We start from the raw sequence: 21,507 nt of genomic DNA on the forward strand, positions 1-21,507 counted from the left end.
CAAAGTTCCCTTGTGGCCTCCATACATCTGCTTTACTACGTAGTTCTCTACACCGATCATACAGTTTGTCTCCCTCAGCAGCAGGTGAAAAAAGTGTCACCCTGTGCCTTCAACAGCACTGGCAGAAGCAGGATGCAGTCATGGACACCAGGTACCTCAACTAGACACCGTTTATTCTGCTCGAGGATGAAGACTTGAGCCTGTAAATGTCTGCTTCTCCGGAAGCCCCACAGCCAGCTCCTCTTCCTACACCCTCCCCAGCACCTGCTCTGTTTTCTAAGGATAGTCCCTGAGGGCAAAAGCAAGTCTCCAGTAACAGCAGATGTACACTTTGGGACGATATCAAGTCTCAGTTTCCATGCCTCTTAGGGGCTCCTCAGAGGCAGCTGCGGTGAACACTATGGTAGGGGAGCTTCATAGGCTAACCACAAGGTACTGTCAGAAACCACACACCTGGTGCTATCAGCAGCCAGACAAGGGCCAAGGTCACAGGCTCAGTCTAGGTATGAGGCATCATCAAGGCCATTGCTGAGAGCTAGGCTCTGGGGATGGTGTAGAGGACCAGGCACAGTTGCAGGCTCAGTGCTGAATCCCAGAAACACTGTTCCACGGAGGTTTCCCATAGCCTCCCTTCATGGCTGTGGCAGGCTCTTGAAGCCGCTTCAGCAGGGTAAACCCCAAACCCTAGGGCAGAGACCTGCTCTCGACACTCCTGAATAAACAACTGAATTCTAGAATCCTCGCACCATGGAGATGCTCCATCTTGTTCTAAGGAACAAACAGTAAGGGCTGGACATCTTGTCATGGCGTGTGGGTCAGTGGATCCTCAGAGCCTTCTCCCGCACCCGCTTTCTTCTGCCAGGTTTAACAATCTGCCCTACGTGGAAGGTAAGGCGTGGCCGGAGGCACAGACGGGTCTGACAGCCTGGCGTCCAGCCTGGCGTCTACCTCGGCTGTCCTCATGTCTGCTACCTGTCAGTACTGGGATGGGTACATCCTCAGTAGACTGTTGGGATGGGTGCAGGCTGTGACGTCTCGGAACCCATACAGTGTGGGGCCAGCTCCAGTCTTCAGGGTGACCACAAACAGACAAAGGGACAAAAATGGAAACAGATTAACATCCGTGGAATGGATGAGCTTGTCTGGGAATCTCAGGACTTGTGACGACAACTGTGCTGTCTGAGTGTCCCCTGGTGAGACAGTTGACACCTTGACACTATGCTGGAGTCTTTGTTTCGTTCAGGAAACCTGGGTCCAGCTTTAGTGGCTTGTGAGTGGGAGAACCAGGACTCAAGAACAGTTTCCAATCGATGCTTTGGGAGTGAAAGTGTTTGGGTGGCTGAAGATATCCAGGCTTTTCCTGAGAAATGCAGTTCTTGTGGAAGGAGCCCTGCCTCGGGTCACCTGCTGGCTGTCTGTTTTGTGCCTGGCTGTGAGCTAGCTGGAGTGATAGCCGTGAATGGGGAATATAGTCCCCATCTTGTCACTGTGCGACACTCTTTCTCCTGGACTAGTGCAGTGTTGAATGAGGGACTGAATGAGTAAGTAGGCAGTCTTCTACCCTGAGCCTCACTGTATTCCTGTCAAGTCTTAGTGATGTTTCAGGAGTGGCTAGGGCATGTGCAACCTCAGGCACAAGCATGGGTGCTAAAATTGCTGTGTCTCTGGAATGGGAGTCGGTTATGACCAGGCAGGAATGAAGTCCTCAAAGCCAATACACATCTCCTGGTGGCCACCTCTGAACACGGGAAAGAGTATCAGGATACAGTTTGTAATGATGGTGCCTAGAACTTCAAAAAAGGGCGCCAAGGTCTGAAATGGAATCTATTTGAACCCCTGCGTGTCTGCTGCAGATGTAGGGGCAACATTGTGCCTGGGACAAGCTTGATCTGCAGTATGCTACACCTACTAATAACCCGACATTGCTGTTCTCTCAGAGGATGCGAGTTTGATTCCCAGCACCCACATCTGAGGCAGCTCACAATGGTCTGGAACTCTAGCTCCAGAGGATTCTATGCCTGCATTCACATGCGCATACTCACACACAGACACACAAGAAAAGTAATAGTGAAAGCATTAGAAACAAGCCACCATGCTCCTTCCTGGGTGCTGGTAGCTGGTGTTGGCATCTCCAGGCTGAATCCCGTAAGCCCTATACAAGGTTTTGAAGAAAGACAAGGTCAGTGCTGTCTTGGAATACAAGATCTGGAAAGAGCTGTTCTTTGCGACCCAAGGACCTCAGGGAAGTTGGGGAGCGCTGTGGAGAGGGCCAGCCTTGCCCCAGAGTTGTCACTGTGGGCATGGTGAATTGTAGAACCTTGGCTGTCTCTAGGGTTGCAGCTTTATGGGAAATGGAGCACTTCTTAAGTCCTCTCCTGACTACCAACTTTGAACAGTCTTGATTGGGATAGACTGGAATAGAAACGAAAAGGTCTCAGTTACTTTTCTGTTGCTGGGATGAAACCCCATGACCAAGGCAAATTATAAAAGGAAGTATTTGAGGACCAAGTGATGGTGGTGCAAGCCTTTAATCCCAGCACTTGGGAGGAAGAGGCCTGTGGATCTCTGCGAGTTTGAGAGGGCAGCCTGGTCTACAAAATGAGTTCCAGGACAGCCAGGACTATTTCACAGAGAAACCCTGTCATGAAAAACAAACAAACAGGGAGAAAAACAAACAGGGAGCCTTTAATTGGGGGCTTGCGTATGGCTTCAGAGTGTTAGTCTATGATCAGCATGGTGGGAAGCATGGCCACAGGCAGGCATGGTGCTGGAGCAGTAGCTAAGATCTGATCCTTGAATTCCAAGCAGAGACTGGGCCTGGTGTGGGCTTTTGGAACCTCCACCCCTAGGGACACATCTTCAGTAAGGCTATAACTCCTAATCCTTCTCAGTTACCAACTTTGGAAAAGCATTCAAATTTGCGAGTCTATGGGGGCCATTCTCACTAAAACCATGACGGTAGCCATAAAGAAGAAACAGCAGCAGCAACAAAAGTTGGCCACGAACTCACTATGGTGTATGAGAAAGTCTAGAAATGTGGCTCTGCGGGGTAGGGGCAGGGATCAGGGGACTAGGAGACAGGCGAGGAGACGGGATGAGCTGAGCAGTGCGGGTGCTGTGTGGAGATGTGGGGGCAGTGCAGTACTCGTGGGTCCCTGCAGAGGGCCAGTAGCTGAAAGCAAAAACACGCTTCCCGCAGGGGTCTAAGCAAGGGAACAGGCCTTTTACACCGGATAGCAATCGGAGCTGGGGACCCATGATATGAGTGAACTCAAGCATCACCCCTGGTCTGTGCATTAGCTGGATGATACGAGAAAATACCTGAGAGCCAGGTGTGGTGGTGCACACCTTTAATCCCAGCACTCAGGAGGTGGAGTTTGAGGTCGGCCTGGTCTACAGAGTGAGCTCCAGGGCAGCCAGGGCTACAATGAAGGTGGGGTTTAAATGAGTTCACCAGACCCAAGATAAATGATAAATAGGTGTTTTATTGGGGAGCAACTTAAACACATAAGAGTAAATAAACACTGGGACCTTCCTGCTCCAGAAGATGCAGTCTCTGTCCTTCCGATACCTCCATGACCTGAGAGAAAGAGAGAGAGAGAGAGAGAGAGAGAGAGAGAGAGAGAGAGAGAGAGAGAGAGAGAGAGAGAGAGAGAGAGAGAGAGAGAGAGAGAGAGAGCCCTCATGTTGCAGCTCCTCTCCCTTAAAGGGGTCACGTCTGCCCGCACCTGAAACCACGCCCAAAGGATGTGGCCAATACTACAAGTTCACTGGCAAGGCAAGATGCCACTACAATTCCCCTTTTTGTCTAAAGAAGGCTTTAAGACTGATACAAAAACTATATACAATGATAACAAATGTCAAGTATATTCCCAGAGAAGGAAAGATAAAAACATACACAAATTAAGACCTACAACCAGTAAGAGCAACACTGAGCAATAGACACATTCCAGCCCCAGGGTAATATAACAGAGATTACTCTGATTGCTGTCCTAATCTGGAAAGTCTAAGTCTTGTACCTAGTATTTTCTATCTAAAATAAGAGGATATTAGCTGTCTACAACCTCATCAAAGACCTGAGAAGGAAGATAACACTACCAGGGTAGGCAGGAAGTGCAAGTGTATGACTTCCTAAAGGTACAAGTAAGGACAGAAACAGCAGGCTACCTGGACAGTCACCCAGGGTCTCACAGTAACTTTGGGGCAACCAACTTTGACTAAGGCCTAGAGCATTTGACAGATCAACACAGAAGCAGGGAAACTGAAAGACTGTCTTACCCTGACTTGGCAAGGTTCAGCAGTCTCTTTAAGTTTATCTCCTGCTAGCCCGGTTAGGACAGCATGCCCAAGGTCAGAGGTCAAAGTGGGGGAAGTTCTTTGCCCAAGAGGCTAGTAGTTAAGAAGAGAAAAAAAAACTCCAAATGGAGTGTCATTGGTGCCCATCATATTCTTGGGAATAGCTTGGTGTTGTCAGGAGCAATTATGTCTCATGTCAACTGAGACCTAAATTAAAACATTTAAATGCCATATTCTGTAGGTTTCTGAAGTGCTTGAAGATCAAATATCTATGTTGGGTACATCTATTAGCACATATAGAACCTGACTAACATCATAAGGTATAAGAAGCATGGGTAGCTATAACTTGTAATTCTCAGAAACATAATTTTTCAATGACTGAAACTTCCCAAAATAATTTAAACAATCTTAAAACTGATGTATATCAAGGACAATGACCTCAAATTTGTAACTATATACATATCTCTAAAACAGGGGTAGAATTGAAATGTCTAGACCAGAGGTAGCCTTAAAGGGGTCACGTCTGCACCTAAAACCATGCCCAAAGGGTGTGGCTACTACTACAAGTTCACTGGCAAGACAAGATGCCACTATACTACACAGTGAAAACCTGTCTCGAAAAACCAATCCCTCCAAAAAAAAAAAACCCAAAACAACAACAAAAATCACATACACACTCAAAACATCAACAAGAGAATACCTGAGACAGTCTTCAAATGAAGTAGAAAAGTATGTTTAGTTGACAGTTTTCAAAATTCAAAGTCTAAAGATTTGTCAGATGGGATGGAGGTTGGGGATGGGAGAGGTGCCCACTAATGAAGGTAGCAACTGCCTGTCCTGGGCATGAGCACTTACAGAAAGTCAGGAAGCAGAGAGGCTGGGTGGGGTCCTACAGTCCTTTGAGGACATGTCCCCAGTGATTTACCGAGTCCCACCAGACCACACTCCGTGTGTGCATGCCCACCTGTGCTGGCTGGAGGTTGACATCACAATGTTCTTCTCAATGACTTCCCCACTGTATTTTCTGAGACAAGGTCTCAGAATTTGAACTCCCTGCTTCAGTCAGACTGGCCGCCAGGAGAGCTCCTTGGATCTACCTGGTTCTGCCCTCCAGCACTGGAGTTACAGGCATCCACTGCCACCATCTGGCTTGGAATCCAAACTTAGGTCCTCACACTTGCCCAACAAGACCTTACCCAGGGAGCCATCTCCCCACCCCAAAACCCCACCTCTTAAAGATCTATGGCACCTCCGTGTATCACTCCTGGAGGACCAGGTCTTCACATAGGGACCCTTGGAGGGGCACTCATATTCCATCCACACCACAGTGATTTCAACCAGATAGGACCTACTTGATGTTTCTGCTAATATATACAGCATATCATAGATATTATTGTTACCTGTCATCCCCAAACCATCCCCACCATGGTCCCCAGAGCCGCCTTGGCTGGAGCTGTTGAATCCTGACATTGCTCTACACTGCATGGTGTACTGCTGAGGGAACAGACTCATGGCATGGCAGCTTGTGACAGTGGAAAGTGGGTGGAGTTCCATCTGTTTGAGGAGTTCAGTGACCACGTGCGATTGCTTGTTCAACAGTCAGACCAGCAAAAGACTCCATCAGAAACCCTTCCTTCCTTCCAGTCTTGGCAGGGTTTCACTCTGTAGACCAGGCTGGCCTCTGACTCAGAGATCTGTCGGCCTCTGCTGCCCCAGTGCTGGGATGAAAGGTGTGAGCCACCAACGCCCAGTTCATGTTTCTTTGATTTTGTTCTATAGCCATTATTTGTAGACTGAGGCTCCTTTACTCTCTTTTGTAGTAATCAGTTGCTAGTTTTGAAATCCCCATGAAGAGTTATTAAACACCAATCCAGGCTGGTCCCATTAAAAAAAAAGACTCATTCTCACTCAGCATTAGGCACACATCTGTAATTTCAGCACTTGGGAGGTAGAGACAGGAAGATCAGGATTTCACTATTATCCTTGGTTACTTGGGTTGGCTAGCCTAGGTTGCACAAGACCCTGTCTTTAAAAAAAGGTGGGGACTGGAATGGTTTAGCATTTAAGAGTGCTGACTGCTCTTCCAGGGGTCAGGGATTTGGTTAGCAGCACCCAGGCCAGGCTGCTCATGAGTGTTTGTAACGTCAGTTCCAGGGAATCTTTTGCCCTCTTACAGCTTTTTGTATGTATGCAGACATACATACAAGCAAAACACCCAGACACATAAAATAAAAAATAAAAAAGCAAAAGAAGAACAAAAATAAAATCTCAATCTCATCTCCAGTCCATGCAAGCTCCCATCTTCCTATCCCTGATCTTGAGGCCAGGAAGAGGCGGTCGAGCCTGTCTCCAGGATATGAGCCATGGCTATAGTTGGACAATCACTGTCCGTGTATTTTAGATACAATCAACAGGAATCTTGAACACTACGAGGTCCCATCACTTGCCCTTGGCTGACTATCTCACCCCTCTAGTGGTTCTCTCCTTCTCTTCCTCCCCAAGTCATATGGGTGAGCTATGGGCAGGTTGAGTCATGGGGTGATAGCTCAAAGCAAGGTCAGACAAGTTGTCTGGTTCCTTTATTTGGGGGTCTTCCTCTTCCTCTTCTCCTTCTCCTCCTCCTCTACTTCTCTGTCTCCTCCTCCTCCTCCTCCTCCTCCTCCTCTTCCTCTTCCTCTTCCTCTTCCTCTTCCTCTTCCTCTTCCTCTTCCTCTTCCTCTTCCTCTTCCTCTTCCTCTTCTTCTTCTTCTTCTTCTTCTTCTTCTTCTTCTTCTTCTTCTTCTTCTTCTTCTTCTTCTTTTTCAAGACAGAGTTTCTCTGTGAAACAGCCCTAGCTGTCCTAGAATTAGATCTGTATACCAGGCTGGCTTCGAACTCATGGAGATTTGCCTGCCTCTGCCTCCCAAGTGCTGGGAATAAAGGTATGCACCACCACCGCCCAGCTGGGGGCTTTCTTTATAATGGGTATCATCTGCTGCCTCTGGGTTTGTGGTCATCAGTTTTTGAGGTAGCAGCTTCAGTCCCCGACTTGTGCAGATGGGACATGGCTGAGAGACGCTTTGACAGTCTGCCCTGGCCTGTGGGGCAAGGGCTACCCTTTGCATCCCTCTCTCCACCTCTTTTCTCAGGGCCCTGGTTCTGGTCCTGTGGTCAGACCAACATATCCTGCAAGGTGGTAAATGGAAAGGTTGTGGAGGTAGGCAAGTGGCCATGGCAGGTGAGCATTCTTTTCCTAGGAATGTATGTCTGCAGTGGTTCCCTCATCCACTACCACTGGATCCTCACAGCTGCACACTGCTTACAAAGGTCAGCCTGTGGGGGCATCTTGGTCCTGAGTCTTTGCTTTCAGGCCTGGGGGGTTGTGGTAAATCTGGGGATCTGGGAGTAGAGGACATTACCCTAGGTAGCCTGGTGCTCACAACCCTATCTCTCTAGCCATTCATGGCCTTACTGCTGGTGATGTGCTTCTCTGGGCCTGCAGATCCAAGAACCCAGCTAACTACACAGTGAAGGTGGGTGTCCAGAACCTCCCGGACAACAGCACAGAGCTCCTGCTCAGTAGCATTGTGATTCACGAGAAGTTCAACAGTCAAATGTCTTATGACATTGCCATCCTGAAGCTCAAGCATCCTGTTGCCTGGTCCCCCCTCGTCCAGCCAATCTGTCTCCCCACCACCAATTTCAAGCCAACCATTGGCTCCATGTGCTGGGTCATCGGGTGGGGACAAGAAAAGACTAAAGGTGAGTGCAGTCAAGCAGAGGTCTCAAGACACCTGACTCTGCAGAACACTGTCATGGGGCCACTCACTCACTTCTTCATCTACTGTCATTTGCCAGCATTTCCTGAACATATCCATATGTCAAGAGACATACACGGCATTTGAGTAGAGCGTCAAGAGGCCCGAGAGGACCTCGGTTTCCACAGTTTAAATTATTTATCGTTTTTGTTTTCTTACGTATGGGTGTGCATGTGGGAGTGCATTGCCACAATGTATACTTGAAGATCAGAGGACAATCTTCAAGGAATTGGACCTCTCTCTATCATATGGGCCCTGGGGAATCAAGCTCAGGTCATCAGGCTTGACGTAACTTGCTTAAACCATCTCAGCAACCCCCAAAGTTAAGTTAGATCCTACACCAACTCTTTGGCTATTCATAGGGGATCTGTGATGACAGGTACATTGAGGACTTTGACCTCAATGTGTTCCGAAGCACTGAGGTGGCCTCTCTAGTCAATATGTACTCATAATGCTTACAGGGGCAACCCTGTTGGTGTCATCTGGAGCCCTGCCAACCTTTCAGTAGATGGTAGGTGCCACTTCCAGCCTCTAGGGTCCAGCCACCTTTCCCAGGAGCAAGTGTACCCACACTTATTCTTACAGAACCTGAATGGTTGGGGATATCTCTTTGTTCTCACTCATTACTGGCTTTCACGCCACGCCCCTGCGAGACTCACTTAGCTTTCTTTGTTTTATGGCTTTCTTGAGGCAGGATCTCTTTACATAGCCCTAGCTGTCCTGGAACTCACTCTGTAGACCAGGCTGGCCTCAAACTCAGAGATCCACCTGCCTTCACCTTCCAAGTGCCAGGGTTAAAGATGTGCGCCATACCCAGTTCTTGGCTTAACTTTCTTAATGAGTGGGGGCATTTTTGAAAAGCAAACTGCAGCTTTTATGAAATGAGCATCTCTGGATATGCGCAAATGTGAATGACTGAGTTGGAAACAGGTTCCAAGGTTGGGGTCATGACTAGATCTTTATATCTGTAGGGGCCCCAAAGACTCCCTACAGTCTCCAGGGCTTGGCTGTTAGGATCGTGAACAATGAAATCTGCAATCATCGATACCAGTTCCTCCTGATGAAGAACCAGAAGAAGTTCATTGGGAATGACATGCTGTGTACAAGCTCCGAATGGGGCCTGGACACTTGTCAGGTGTGGAATGATCTACAAACAGGGTGGGGAGCATGGGAGTCATGCTTTCCTTTACATGTGGCCACCAGAGACTCAGCACAAAAGTCTGAGTTTCCATTTTCTAGTATGGAAAAAAGTTGTATTATTTAGTTATCTATGACTGGGATAGAACACTGTGATTGGGGCAGCTTATAGAATAAAGGGTTTATTTGGGGTTTATGGTTCTGGGTGATAGCAGTCAATCACTATCACTGCAGAGTGGTGGTGGTAGCAGTTGACAGGCAGGCCTGTCTCTGAAGCAGCAGCTAGGCGTTCACATCTGGAATCACAGACAAGAAGCAGAGAACACACTGGGGATGGTGGCAAGGTTCCAACAAGTCTACAGCTCCTAATCCTTCCAAAGGAAGTATTCAAACAGGAACCTATGGGAGTCATTCCCATTCAAAACACCACAAGGGTGACATGGTTTTTGTCTCTGTTATTAGACAACTGTTTGTGCTTATTTTTTATTTTTATTGTTTAGAGAGGAACTCACTAAGTAGCCCTGGCTGGCCTGGAACTCACCATTTAGACCAGCCTTGCACTCACAGAGATCTACCTGCCTCTGCATGCTGGAGTGGTGGGGATTAAAGTCTTGCACCACCATGTCCAATTCTACAAGCCATTTTAATGTCCTGAGTATTAGCCTCATGCCTGCAGGTCTGCATCAGGCACCAACAGGCCGTTTGCAGAAACGGAATCATCTGTAAGCTTCAACCATTTGAATCTAGTCAATATTGTTTTTGAGATACATACTTCAATTTTTATTTATATTATATACATAGGTGTTTTGACTGCATATACTTGTGTGTACTGTGTGCTGTGTGCATGCCAGGTGCCTGTAAAGGCCAGAGAGGACATGAGATCCCCCTGGAAGTGGTACCTCTCATACAGATGCTTGTGAGCCTCCAGGTGGGCACTGGGAACTGAACCTGTGTCCTCTGCAAGAGCAACAAATGCACTTAACTGCTGAGCCATCTCCCCAAAACCCAGAATCATATTTTCTTGAGAACATGTTTTAATTTTTCTCTTGAAGTCCTGCCTCTCCTGAATTTAAGTTTACCCACAAGTCTAAATGGAGTGACAGTGTAGACTCTGGCTTTAACTTAGCTGCATTTGTACCTGTTAACATTCTCTAAATTTCCCAACATTCCCATCCCAGGGAAAAACAGCTAGTGTTGGGTTAGTTTATTTACATCCAACAAACACCGCTAGGCTCTAGGTTGGAATCAGATCCAAGAAAAGTTCTGGTCTCTGGGAACAAGCAGTTGTCAGGTAGAATAAACCATGGAGCCCTTTTCACTCCAGGGAGGCCGGGTTCCAGTTTACGAAGTTTAGAGATGGCTCAATGGTTAAGAGAATTTGTGCTAGCCAAAGACCCCAGTTCCCAGCACCCACCTGGTGCTGATAACCATCTGTAACTCCAGTTGTAGGGGATCTGGAACCACTTCTGACCTCTGAGGACCCCAGGCACATATGCAGTGCACAGACAGACATGCAATCAAAATACTCATGTACATAAAATAAAATAAGCAAATCTTTTTTTAAAGGTGTTTAGAATAAGTCCCTTCCTTTGCTAAGTTCTAGCGTGAGAACTATGGGAAATAACTTCAGTTGGGAAATAATTTATGTTTTGGAACATCTGAAGTATCAGAAATGATGTCCTTCTTGAAGGTTGAATTGAAGTTACCAGGAGGATGTGGACAGACACGTTTCCTGTCGAGGGATTGTTCTTAGACACTTTTAAGGTGTTTTACACATAGCTACTGGGTTAATAGATCTCATATCACTCTTCAACCTTAACATTTTTACTTGTGTGTGTGTGTGTGTGTGTGTGTGTGTGTGTGTGTGTGTGTGTGTGTGTGTGGTGGAGTGCACGCATGCTGTGGTGCACAGAGCGACTCTGGTAGTCGGGTCTCTCCTTCCACTGTGTGGGTCCCAGGGACTGAACTCAGGTCTTCAGGCTTGCCTGCAATGCTTTCACCCCACTGACCCTCTGCCCCTTTTTGAATTGGTCTGAATCATTTGCATCTTCTTAGAAGTTATATGTCTCAACAAGATTTAAATCTACAAAATAGAGTCTTGAGGTTCTGGGAGAGAGCATTTCCTGGGTATAGAGTCTCCTCTCTATTCTTATTCAAACCACAGGGTAATTCTGTGTGTCATTCCCAATTTAACGATTTCTTTGCTTTCTAATACATGAATTATCTTTACTAATTCCTTTTCAAGTGTTTTGAGCCTGATGATCATGGACAAATGATTGTTAATGAATAATTTATTTTCCTTCTTTTGTTTGATGATGAAACTTCTTGCAGTCCCTAACTAAAATTTGCAACATTTAGGCCACATCTATGGGCTTTGCAATATGTGGCATTTTATGCTTCCACATCTAATTAAAATTTTAATTTCTGTTTCCACTGTAACATTTTTGAAGGTTAATCTTAGTTTTCCCATTGAAATATATATATGCATATATATTTATATATGTTTTCACAGCAAAAGAAAGTGTCCACACCCCTCATTCAAGTTTAGAGCTTCAAGGAATCTTTCCTGTACTTTCATGCATGTAATTAAGATGCTGATTTTGGCCAGGCATTGATGGCGCACGCCTTTAATCCCAGCACTCGGGAGGCAGAGGCAGGCAGATCTCTGTGAGTTCGAGACCAGCCTGGTCTACAAGAGCGAGTTCCAGGACAGCCTCCAAAGCCACCAAACCCTGTCTTGAAAACCAAAAAAAAAATGCTGATTTTGAAATATGGCAGTGACTCAGAGGTTAAAGTACTTGTTGCCCATCTGTGAGGACCAGGGCACAAATCCCCAGAACCTGTAAATGCTGAGTATGTGTGGCAGTCTGCATACTTCCAGCCTCAGATGGTATAGGCATGGTATCCCTAGAGCAAGCTGGCTCATGAGAGTGTCAGTATGGGATTGGGATGGGGAGACACTGGATTTGACTGAGAGACTCTGCTTAAGTGAACAGGTGGGAGTGATGGAGGATACTTCCAGGGTTAAGCCTTGGGCTTCTACACGAAAGCTTATACACATGTGCACATGTACTCCCATGCATGCAAACATACACAGCACACATACACACATACATGAAAGTGGAAAAAAGTAAAAATACACTTTAAAAAAACCACATTCTTAGTTATTTCCAGCAAGAAGGTCTGGTTGGGTATCTTGTTTCTTATATGAGAACTAACTTGGTATATTGTTTAAGTTTGTTCCTCTGTGAGCAACAGTATTTTTTAATGGTTTTTTGAGACAGGGTTTCTCTGTTTAGCCCTAGCTGTCCTAAAACTCCCTCCGTAGACCAGGCTGCCCTCAAAACTTGAGATCCACTTGCCTCTACCTCCCAAGTGCTAGAATTAAAGGATTGCACCACTATAACCAGCAAACAACAGTATTTCTGTGCATTAGTGGAGGTCTCCATTCTTGTCCTTAGGCAAATATTTATTGTTAGTTTCCTTAATTGTCTTCTGTGCTCTTCAGAGCATCATGCCCTGGGAATCTTTTGCATTGTGTTAAAAATAAATATACTGAACTCTTTTCCTGGCTCATGAAGTTTCAAATGCTACAAAGGAATATAGACAGGCTTTTTTTTCCCCTTATGCTGGAGATAGAGTCCAAGGTCCCATGAATCCTAGGTGAATACATTATCATTGGATGGCAATGCAATTCCATAAAAAGAGAATTTTAAAATTGTAAGAAACATATTGTTACCTTTTGATGTACGACACTTTAATGTTATTTTTCTGCATTTACCTGTCTGTGCACACAAGCAGGGGTGCTGGTTGGCGCTTCTAAGATAGCCCCCTGTAAGCAAGGCTGTGGGAAAGATCAACAATTGTACCTTGGAGGCCCACCAGGGCTTCGGGAAGGCTTGAAAGTCAGAGAGCTATCAGAACAATGAAGAGGCCAATGCGGTCCCAAGCTTGAACCTTAGCACAAAATTTATATGTCACAGAACAGATTCATAGACGGGTCTCATTCTTGGGGACAACAAAAGCCTACCCTAGCAAATACTGCTGCTGCTTGAAGCCTCCCTTCCTCTCCCCTTGCAGGACACCTCTAGCAGCTCCCTGGTTTGCCAGATGAACAAGACCTGGATCCAGATGGGGGTGGTGAGCTGGAACTTTGGCTGTGGTCGTCGCCGATTCCCGAGCATCTACACCAGCACCTCTCACTTCACCCAGTGGGTCAAGAGGCAGATTGGTGACATGAGGTTTGCCAGCATGGCTGTCCCTTCCTTCCTGAGCCCATTCATCCTCACTAGCTACATTTTGCTGGTTTCCTTGGGCTCCCTGTGGCTCTTGTGAGCCGTGTTTCCACTGCAGTCATGCCCAGAGGCGACTTCTCCTTCCTCTCTGCTGCGCCCTCAGAAGTGGACACCTGAGACTGAACAGGACCACCTCAGGACAGAGGGACTTGGGGGAAGGGTCCTAGACCCACTGTGGGTTTTGTCCCCCAGTTCTTCAATGAAGCTGCTCTGAACATGTTGAGCCATCTGAAGTTATCACATTCTTGACTTTGACCAAAGCCTTTTAGAACGCTCCCGTCATAAAGCCTGGCTGTTTCTCAAGCTGAGCCTTCTCCGATGGTCTTACTCCATGTCTGCCACAGTGTGCTGTGTGATCTTGGGTGGTTGTTCCCTTGTTCCCCTTGTAGTTTCCTTTAAAAAAAATTACTTTCATGTCTATGTCCACCTTGTAGTTTCCTTTAAAAAATTTACTTTCATGTCTATGTCCACCTTGTAGTTTCCTTTAAAAAAATTTACTTTCATGTTTATGTCCATGAGTGTAGGTGCCTGTGGAGGTGAGAGTGTCCGATTTCCTCTGGAACAGGAGTTACTAACGGTTGTGGGCCACCCCATGTGGCTCTAGGGACTCAAACTCAGGCCCCTCTGTAAGAGCAGTACTGTAGTTTCCTATTTTGCTGCCTGGAACCTGAAGTTGCTGCTCTATGAACCCAGCAGGTCAGCGACTCCCAGTTCCCAAGGCCCCTTTCCTGTGTCTGAGACTGTCTTTGCGCAGGCCTTCCTGCATGGGCTAACTTCTTTCCCCGAGACTTCCCAGGGCCAGATCACAGGCTTTTCTCTGCCCGCTGTGCTCTGTGACATATAAATTCTGTGACCTCCTCAGCCAGTCTCCCCCGAGTGGCTCCAGACCCCGGTTCCTCCTCTCTCTCCGGCAGGGTGAGTGCTGTGGGCACCTGAATGAGATGTGTGAAGTGACTGTACCCTGAGTCCCTGGGCCGCCTCACTCACCTCCGTCAGTGACCTCAGGCCTGCCAGCTCCTATTGGGAGATCAGACATACAGAAGCGCTGCTTGCTTTTTTCCTGGGATTGAAGCACTAAATTACCTGCTCAGGCGTTTCTCCCAAGAGCGTAGGCTTTGACAAAAGGGACAATGTTCTAGCTTGGTCCCGCTTTCACTTTGTCTGTTAGGCTGAAAATGTCCAGTATCTGTGCACCAACGCTTCCAGGAGCATCCCACACTCCCTTTCAAGTGTGCTAACCGTGTTGCTGAGCCATCAGCGTGTTCCTCAAATGTCCAGACAGTGACTCTCTGCTCTCACTGTTGTCTAATGGGTGCCATCACTTCTCCGGTATGGCTCCGTATTCTCAGTAAGGAGATCTAGAAAGCACACCGCTTCGCGTGGTGTGGCCTTCAAAACCTGGTACTGAAGCCAAGCTTGGTGGCCCACACCTGTTTCCCCAGGACTTGGGAGGCCAGGGAAGGGTTGCTGTCACTTTGAGGCCATCCCGGGCTACATAAGTGAGACCCTAATGAACACATTAGTTTGCTTCAGCTCAGTGCCCTAAGACAATGGCCTGTGTGTGAGCATTCAAGGGATGCTAGCAGAGGGGAGTTAGGGGGATTGGCAGGTTGGGGTTGGCCTTCCTCTCGCTGCTAGCTGAGGTAAAGCAAAATGACCCAGAGAAAGGGCCCATAGGTTTGAGGAAAGACACCAGCCAGGAGCCAGGCACTATTTGTCCGCCATTCGGCAAGAGCGTCCCCAACGAATGGCACCCAGGGGGCGCCACGCAGGCTGGGCAGCTAAGCGCCCGATGGAGGGCGCCATTGTGGAGGAACCTAGCGGCGCAATGGAGCCCTGGTCCTGGGCAGGGGTCGGTGGGCAAGGCCCTCAGGGTCCCCGTGTGCCCGGGGTCTCTCACAGCCGCACCCGTGCCTGCGCCCTTCTGCTGCTGCTGCTGCTGCTGCTCCTGCCTCGGTGGCCGGCAGGTGAGTCCACCCGCTCCCCGGCGCCCCCTCCTGCTCGCCCACACCCCGGGCCGCCTCTGACCGGCTCGTGACCTTCCGCAGGCTGCTTGGCCACAGGCGAATCCCCCGGGGCGCTGTCCACCACAGTCCCGACCGACCCTGGAGTCTCCTGTGGCCCCAGAGCCACCTGTCCCTCAGGCAGGCTTCGCCTTCCCCGGCAGGCCAACACTCCAGGGACCACCGCTCCACCAACACCATCACCGACGACTACGGCGGCCGCTCTGGTGAGGACTGCCGGGTCCGTTCGTAAGATGAAACCCAGCCAGTTCCGCTGTGAGTACTGGGCAGGAGAGGTCAGAGAGCTCTTCAGGATTTCGGATCCCTGAGGTCGAAAGGTGAAGGGATCAAGGATCCAGCGGAGAGTAGATGGAAGGGGAAGTCCTTGTACCAATGTTTATTGAGCACCGAAGGTTGGGCCAGGCGTTGGTTCTGCCTTCATGGCTTGCAGGCTTTCCATCGTGGTGAGGTAAACAGGGGAGGAGGAAAGTTAAAGTCGGTGGGGAGAGTGGTCAGTTGGGGGTGGTGTTGGGGTACCCAGAGCTGGCTGGTAGCCAGATGCCTCTCAGGCAGCTGCAGGCTTGTCTGCGCCTGTCTCGGGGTCACAGCCCAGAGCCCACAACACAACTCTTTTCGCGGGCTCTGCGAGGCACACCTGCCTTGCTGTTGGTGTGATAAAGCAACTGGGGGCCGGGACTTTATTTTGCTTACACTTTCAGGTCACCGTCCGTCACAGAGGAGAACCAGGGCAGAACCTGCGGCAGACACTTTGGAGGGAGGGCTGCCTCACTCTATAGGACCATGCTTAGCTAGCTTTCTTATAGGGGCTACCTGCCTAGGGATGGTGCCACTCACATGGGGCTGTGCCGCCCAACATCAGTTAATAATCCCCAGCCCCCCACTCTGAATTCCTCACGGGCCCGTCTGATTAGATTTCTCTTTCAGATGACTCTGTGCAGTGTCAGGTTGACAAGGAAACCTAATAGTGCACCAGGACACTTTCACCTGGCAGGGATCTGTAGCTAAGACCCACAGAAGAAGTAGTTATCCTGGGCTTCAACGCAGTCCCTTTAACTGCCTCAAGAAGTCTCCTGGGGAGCCGGGCGGTGGTGGCGCACGCCTTTAATCCCAGCACTCGGGAGGCAGAGGCAGGCGGATCTCTGTGAGTTCGAGGCCAGCCTGGTCTACAAGAGCTAGTTCCAGGACAGCCTCCAAAAGCCACAGAGAAATCCTGCCTCAAAAAAAAAAAAAAAAAAAAAAAAGTCCCCTGGGGGACGTCCGCCAAGCAACTGTGTGTAGTACATGCTGATAGTCTGTTAGCTGAGTGTCGTTTTAAGTGCTGTGATGGGTTGGGGAGATAATTCAGTGGGTAAGAGCTCTTACCATGTGAGCTAACACGAGAATCTGAATTAAAACCCCAGAACCTATGTAAAAGTTGAGTGGCTGTGGTCTCACGCCCCAGTAACCCCACACTTGGGGTGGGGAGCAGAAACAGGAGACTGCTGGGAGCCCTGTCCCTGCTTGAGGAGGCTGCCAAACTAGCTTGGGGTTCAGTGAGAGGCTCTGAATCAAGAGAATAGCGTAGAGAGTGATGAGGACGCTCACAATCCTCCGGCCTCCACGTGCACACTTGGGTGTGTGTCCACCCATCCACACAGGAATGATACAGAGAGAGCAGATAACATTCACCAGGCCCCGACTCACACTCACGGCACTACAAATGAATAAGTAAATATGTAACAAGTACGTAGATATGCTAGCCATGACCTATTTACCTGATTTCACAATCCATTGACTCGTTTGGAAAAATTCTTGAGTGGAAGCTGGATGTGGGCACCTTCAATTTCCTTTATTTCCTTTTTATGGGTACCATGTTTTTCCTGCATGCATGGATGTGTACTGTTTATGTGCCTGGTGCCTCTGGAGGCCAGAAGAGAACACCAGATCCCCCCAAACTGGAGCTACAGATGTTTGTGAGCCACCACGTGCATGCTGGGAACCCAATTCCTATCCTTTGGAAGAGCAGACAGTGTTTTGTTTTTAGAAACAGGGTTTCTCTGTGTAAGCCTGATTGTCCTGGAACTCACTCTGTAGATCAGGCTGGCCCTGAACTCACAGAGATCCTCTGCCTCCTGAGTGCTGGAATTTGAGGCATGTACCACACCTTCTAGTGTTAGCTAGTGCTCTTAACAGCTGAGCCATCTCTCTAAACCCCATCTTCAATTTCAAAACTGTTTCCGAAGTGCCCTCAGCAGTCAGCACGCCCTCCTCAGGAGGGTGCATCAGGGCCTAGAATTCTCACCAGCATTTGGTGTTACGGACACTTAGCTTCTGTTTCCCCGGTGTGTGATGTAGCTTCGGGCTGGATCCCCTGAGTCCCAAGGCGGCCGAGCAAGTGTCCATGGCTCTTGCCACTTTGCTTTCCTCTTTGGGATGTGTCTGCCCCTCCTACAATGTTTTACTGTTGGGTCATCTATGTCTATCTCCATGAATCACAAGAGGGAGTCCCAGAAAAGGGGCAGGGTCCACAGTGGGTCAAGCAGGAGGAGCAACTTGCAACCAGATAGGAATCCAGGTGCATTTGTGAACATCTGTCTGGTTACCGAGGTGCTCTGGGGCTCAAGCTGTAGGGACAGGGAAACAGGTATCTGGGCACAGTGCTGAGGCTTTTCTAAAGCCGGAGGTACCCATGGATGGATGCTGTCATTCCATAGTGACAAGTACAAAGGGGTGGATATGTACGGGTGAGTGGTTGGAGAGGCTGGACAGGGGGAATGGGGACAGAGTCGCGAGATGTGGCCGGGTGAGCTTATTGCTTCATCGAGCTCTTTTCTTCCTCTAGTCTGTGGTTCCTCCCATGAGCCGGACCCTACTCTCAGGGACCCAGAAGCCATGACTCGGCGGTGGCCATGGATGGTCAGTGTGCAGGCTAACGGCATGCATATCTGTGCTGGCACCCTTATTGCTTCCCAGTGGGTGCTGACCGTGGCCCACTGCTTGACCCTGTGAGTTGGGGCCCAGGTGGGTGGGTGGAAACGCCTCTGGAATTCTGGAGGCCTAGACAGTCTTCCTGGCGACCCATCAAGTAGCAGCTGTGTCCTGTGTGGAGCTCACAGCGCTGGTCCCAGTCACATCCTCGCTGAGCTGAGTCTCATGGACCCCTTCCCGGGGTCAGCTTTTGGCATGCACCCACCCTCTGTCTTTTTAACCTGCCCTTCAGTCCTGTGTAGTCACCCATAGGAAAGGAAGCTCAGATGACCCTAGATTTTCCATTCCACCCTCTTCGCTCCCTGTCAGCCCTCTTCCCTTCTGTCAATCAATACTTTCTAGCTCTCCTCTAAGAGAGGCCCTGACTTAGAACCCGTCAGGGTGCTTAGAGACAAGAAGACAGACATAAATTGTGTGGAGGCAAAAGGGTGGGAGTGCCAATGTTCTGTGGCCTGGGAACTAACTCCCGAGAGTAGTGTCTATGTTTCCCTTGAGGCCTGGCCAGTGAAGACATGTTCTAGGTTGATATAAGGGTCAACATAGTGACTTCAAGAGGTATCCCATGGAAGATGGCTTGCGATCTGGGCCATGGTCATTGCACAGGGACTCTGTTCCCTTCTGAGGTGCAACACAAGATAGAAACCCAGAGTTTGGCTAGTGGGGATGGAGCCCACACCCCAGCTCTGCTGCTTCCTAAGCCTACATCCCTGAGCAGGCTGCGGCACGCTCTGTGCAGGGCTCTGTCATGAGGAATGGACTCCGGGGGCCTTGAAGTCCAGGGTGGCCTGCCTGGATTTGCTTAGAGGGTCACAGTGGCATGGAGGGCAGGGTTGGGGTGGGAGGCAGGAGCCTAGAGCTGATGGAAGACACCCCCCCTCCTGTTCCCGTAGGCCTCATGTTAACTACACAGTGAGGGTGGGGAGTCCATGGGTTAACCAGACCACAGCCACCAGCACCGATGTTCCAGTACATCAGATCATCATAAACAGACGCTACCAAGCCAGGCGGTACTGGTCTTGGGTTGGCCGGGCCAATGACATCAGCCTCCTCAAACTCCAGTGGGGGCTCAAGTACAGCAAATATGTGTGGCCCATCTGCCTGCCTGGCCTGGAATACGTGTTGGAGGACAGTTCTGTCTGCACCGTGACAGGCTGGGGATATCCCAAGGTTAATGGTGAGTCAGGGTCCCATCCCCGCAACCTGGGGTGCATGGCGGGAGAAAGGACTTGGGTGAGGCTGGGGTTCCCATGGATGGACATTTCTAGAGTACCTTCTTTAAGGAGGTGACTCATTCAGGAACTTTCTTGTTGGGTTTCTCATCACTGACATCTCCCCATTGAGGGTCTTGTCAGTGAACATGCCATGGTCATTATTGCCCTTGAAGTCTCAGGACCAAGCCAGTGTATGTAAACAGAACTTTCTTGAAGGCAAGGAGGTCTCAGAATGATAGCTTGTCACCCATACACAACCCTAGGGCATTGGCAAATAGAGTTCAAGAGAATGGGTCCTCATGCCTACAGATTGCTTCCCAGAGTAGATACAGCTTGTGTCTGCAAGGTCCACTCATGTCCCTTCCCTTCAAGGGACCGATGCGCAAGAGAGATGCCCTCCCCTGTGCCCTTGAGGATCGATTTGCCCTCTAAACAGCCCGTTCTGTGACCTCTCTGGGAGTGATCAGACATTTCCTGTCTCCCAGAAGCTCAGACACATTTTGGGTGGGATGGAAGATAGTGCTGGGGGTGGGTGGGGGAGGGGAATATCCATGGAGAGGGTCCGGAAAAAGTTAGTGAGGAGGCTCTAGGGATGACTTTGAAAAGGAAGGCTTCGTCCCAGAGAGCATGGCAGGCACTTGGAAGAGGACTGGCAGAGCCAGTCGGTGTGGACTGTCTGTCCCAGCACCTCTGAGTGGGGGCAACCTTGGGACCTGCGGGCCGGAGGGGAAAATACCTCAGACAGGGAGATATCTCTGTGACCACTATGCAAGAGAGGCAGAGCTGGTGGCCGTGGGCCACACCAGTGGCTGAACCTGAATGTGGACCTGTCCCACAGACAGGTGGCCCCAGTTCCAATCCCTTCAGGAGAAGGAAGTCTCCATCATGAACAGCAGGAAATGTGAGCAATTCTACCACAAGTTCTCCAAGATCCCCTCTCTGGTTCGGATCATCAACTCTCAGATGATCTGTGCCTCGGACAACAACAGGGAGAAGTTCTGCTATGTGAGGACCTCTGCCCCTGTCCACGTTTCCCGAGGGCCAAGGGGTGGAGGGGTGCAGGGGGCAGAGCTGAGGGCTGTGGAGAGGGGAGTGGGGAGAGGATGGAGAGGGCCCGCGAGGGCGGGGGCGTGGAGGCCACAAAGGGGTGGGCTGGGTGGGCTGGAAATGAGGGTGGTGGAGGTCGGGTGTGGAGCTAAGGAGGAGCGAGTGCCCTGTGAGGAGGAAACATAGGTCAGGAGCCCCTATCCGGCTGTGTTCATACCTGCAGGACACGCACAGAACCTGGTGGCAAACACCCTGGGCAAGCGGGGCTGTCTCTCTCAGGCGTGGCTTCACCTCCCTTACCCTTTCAACCTCCTCCCTCCACTCAGGAGCTAACCGGCGAGCCCTTGGTCTGCTCTTCGGATAGCAGCACATGGTACCTGGTGGGAATGATGAGCTGGGGCCCAGGCTGCAAGAAGAACGAGGCTCCGCCCATCTTTCTGCAGGTCTCCACCTTCCAGCCGTGGATCTGGAACCACCTTAGCGGGGATGCCCTGGCCCTGGCAGCCCCTGCCAGGACCTCGCTCCTGGCTGTCCTTCTGCTCCTCGGCCTTCTTGGCACTCTGTGATACTGCCGGGGCTCCTTCCCTTCCTACAGAGTGCCGCTGTGGGCGTGGCAATCAGCGGGGACTAGCAGAGATTAAACACTTCTGTTTCCCATGTCTCCTCTTTCTGAGCCCGCTCTAGTGGGAAGCGGGGTTACACACGGTGTGGGTGAGGGACTCTGGGCACTGAT

The 21,507-nt window shown here is 49.7% G+C and overlaps 2 protein-coding genes across 3 annotated transcripts; both read left to right on the forward strand.

Moving 5' to 3' along the window:
* The first annotated feature begins 762 nt into the window (after positions 1–762).
* On the forward strand, positions 763–13,828 carry LOC106021532 (serine protease 46). 2 transcript variants are annotated; one of them, XM_040740328.1, is made up of 5 exons: positions 763–888; positions 7,425–7,602; positions 7,778–8,037; positions 9,065–9,228; positions 13,311–13,828. In XM_040740328.1, the coding sequence occupies exons 1-5, from the start codon at positions 804–806 to the stop codon at positions 13,563–13,565; spliced, it is 942 nt and encodes a 313-aa protein (XP_040596262.1). In that variant the 5' UTR covers positions 763–803; the 3' UTR covers positions 13,566–13,828. The 2 variants fall into 2 exon arrangements, with proteins under 2 accessions (XP_040596262.1, XP_040596263.1); XM_040740329.1 differs by lacking the exon at positions 763–888 and adding an exon at positions 2,063–2,179.
* A 1,338-nt stretch (positions 13,829–15,166) lies between these two features.
* Positions 15,167–21,431, forward strand: LOC101832030 (serine protease 50). Its single transcript, XM_013116958.3, has 6 exons — positions 15,167–15,492; positions 15,574–15,804; positions 18,371–18,533; positions 19,407–19,690; positions 20,566–20,732; positions 21,101–21,431. Exons 1-6 carry the CDS (start codon positions 15,273–15,275, stop codon positions 21,338–21,340), a joined length of 1,305 nt encoding a protein of 434 aa, XP_012972412.2. The 5' UTR covers positions 15,167–15,272; the 3' UTR covers positions 21,341–21,431.
* The last annotated feature ends 76 nt before the right edge of the window (positions 21,432–21,507 follow it).

Source organism: Mesocricetus auratus, unplaced genomic scaffold (assembly GCF_017639785.1).
Source record: "Mesocricetus auratus isolate SY011 unplaced genomic scaffold, BCM_Maur_2.0 Super-Scaffold_100691, whole genome shotgun sequence".
NCBI classification, from domain to species: Eukaryota; Metazoa; Chordata; class Mammalia; order Rodentia; family Cricetidae; genus Mesocricetus; species Mesocricetus auratus.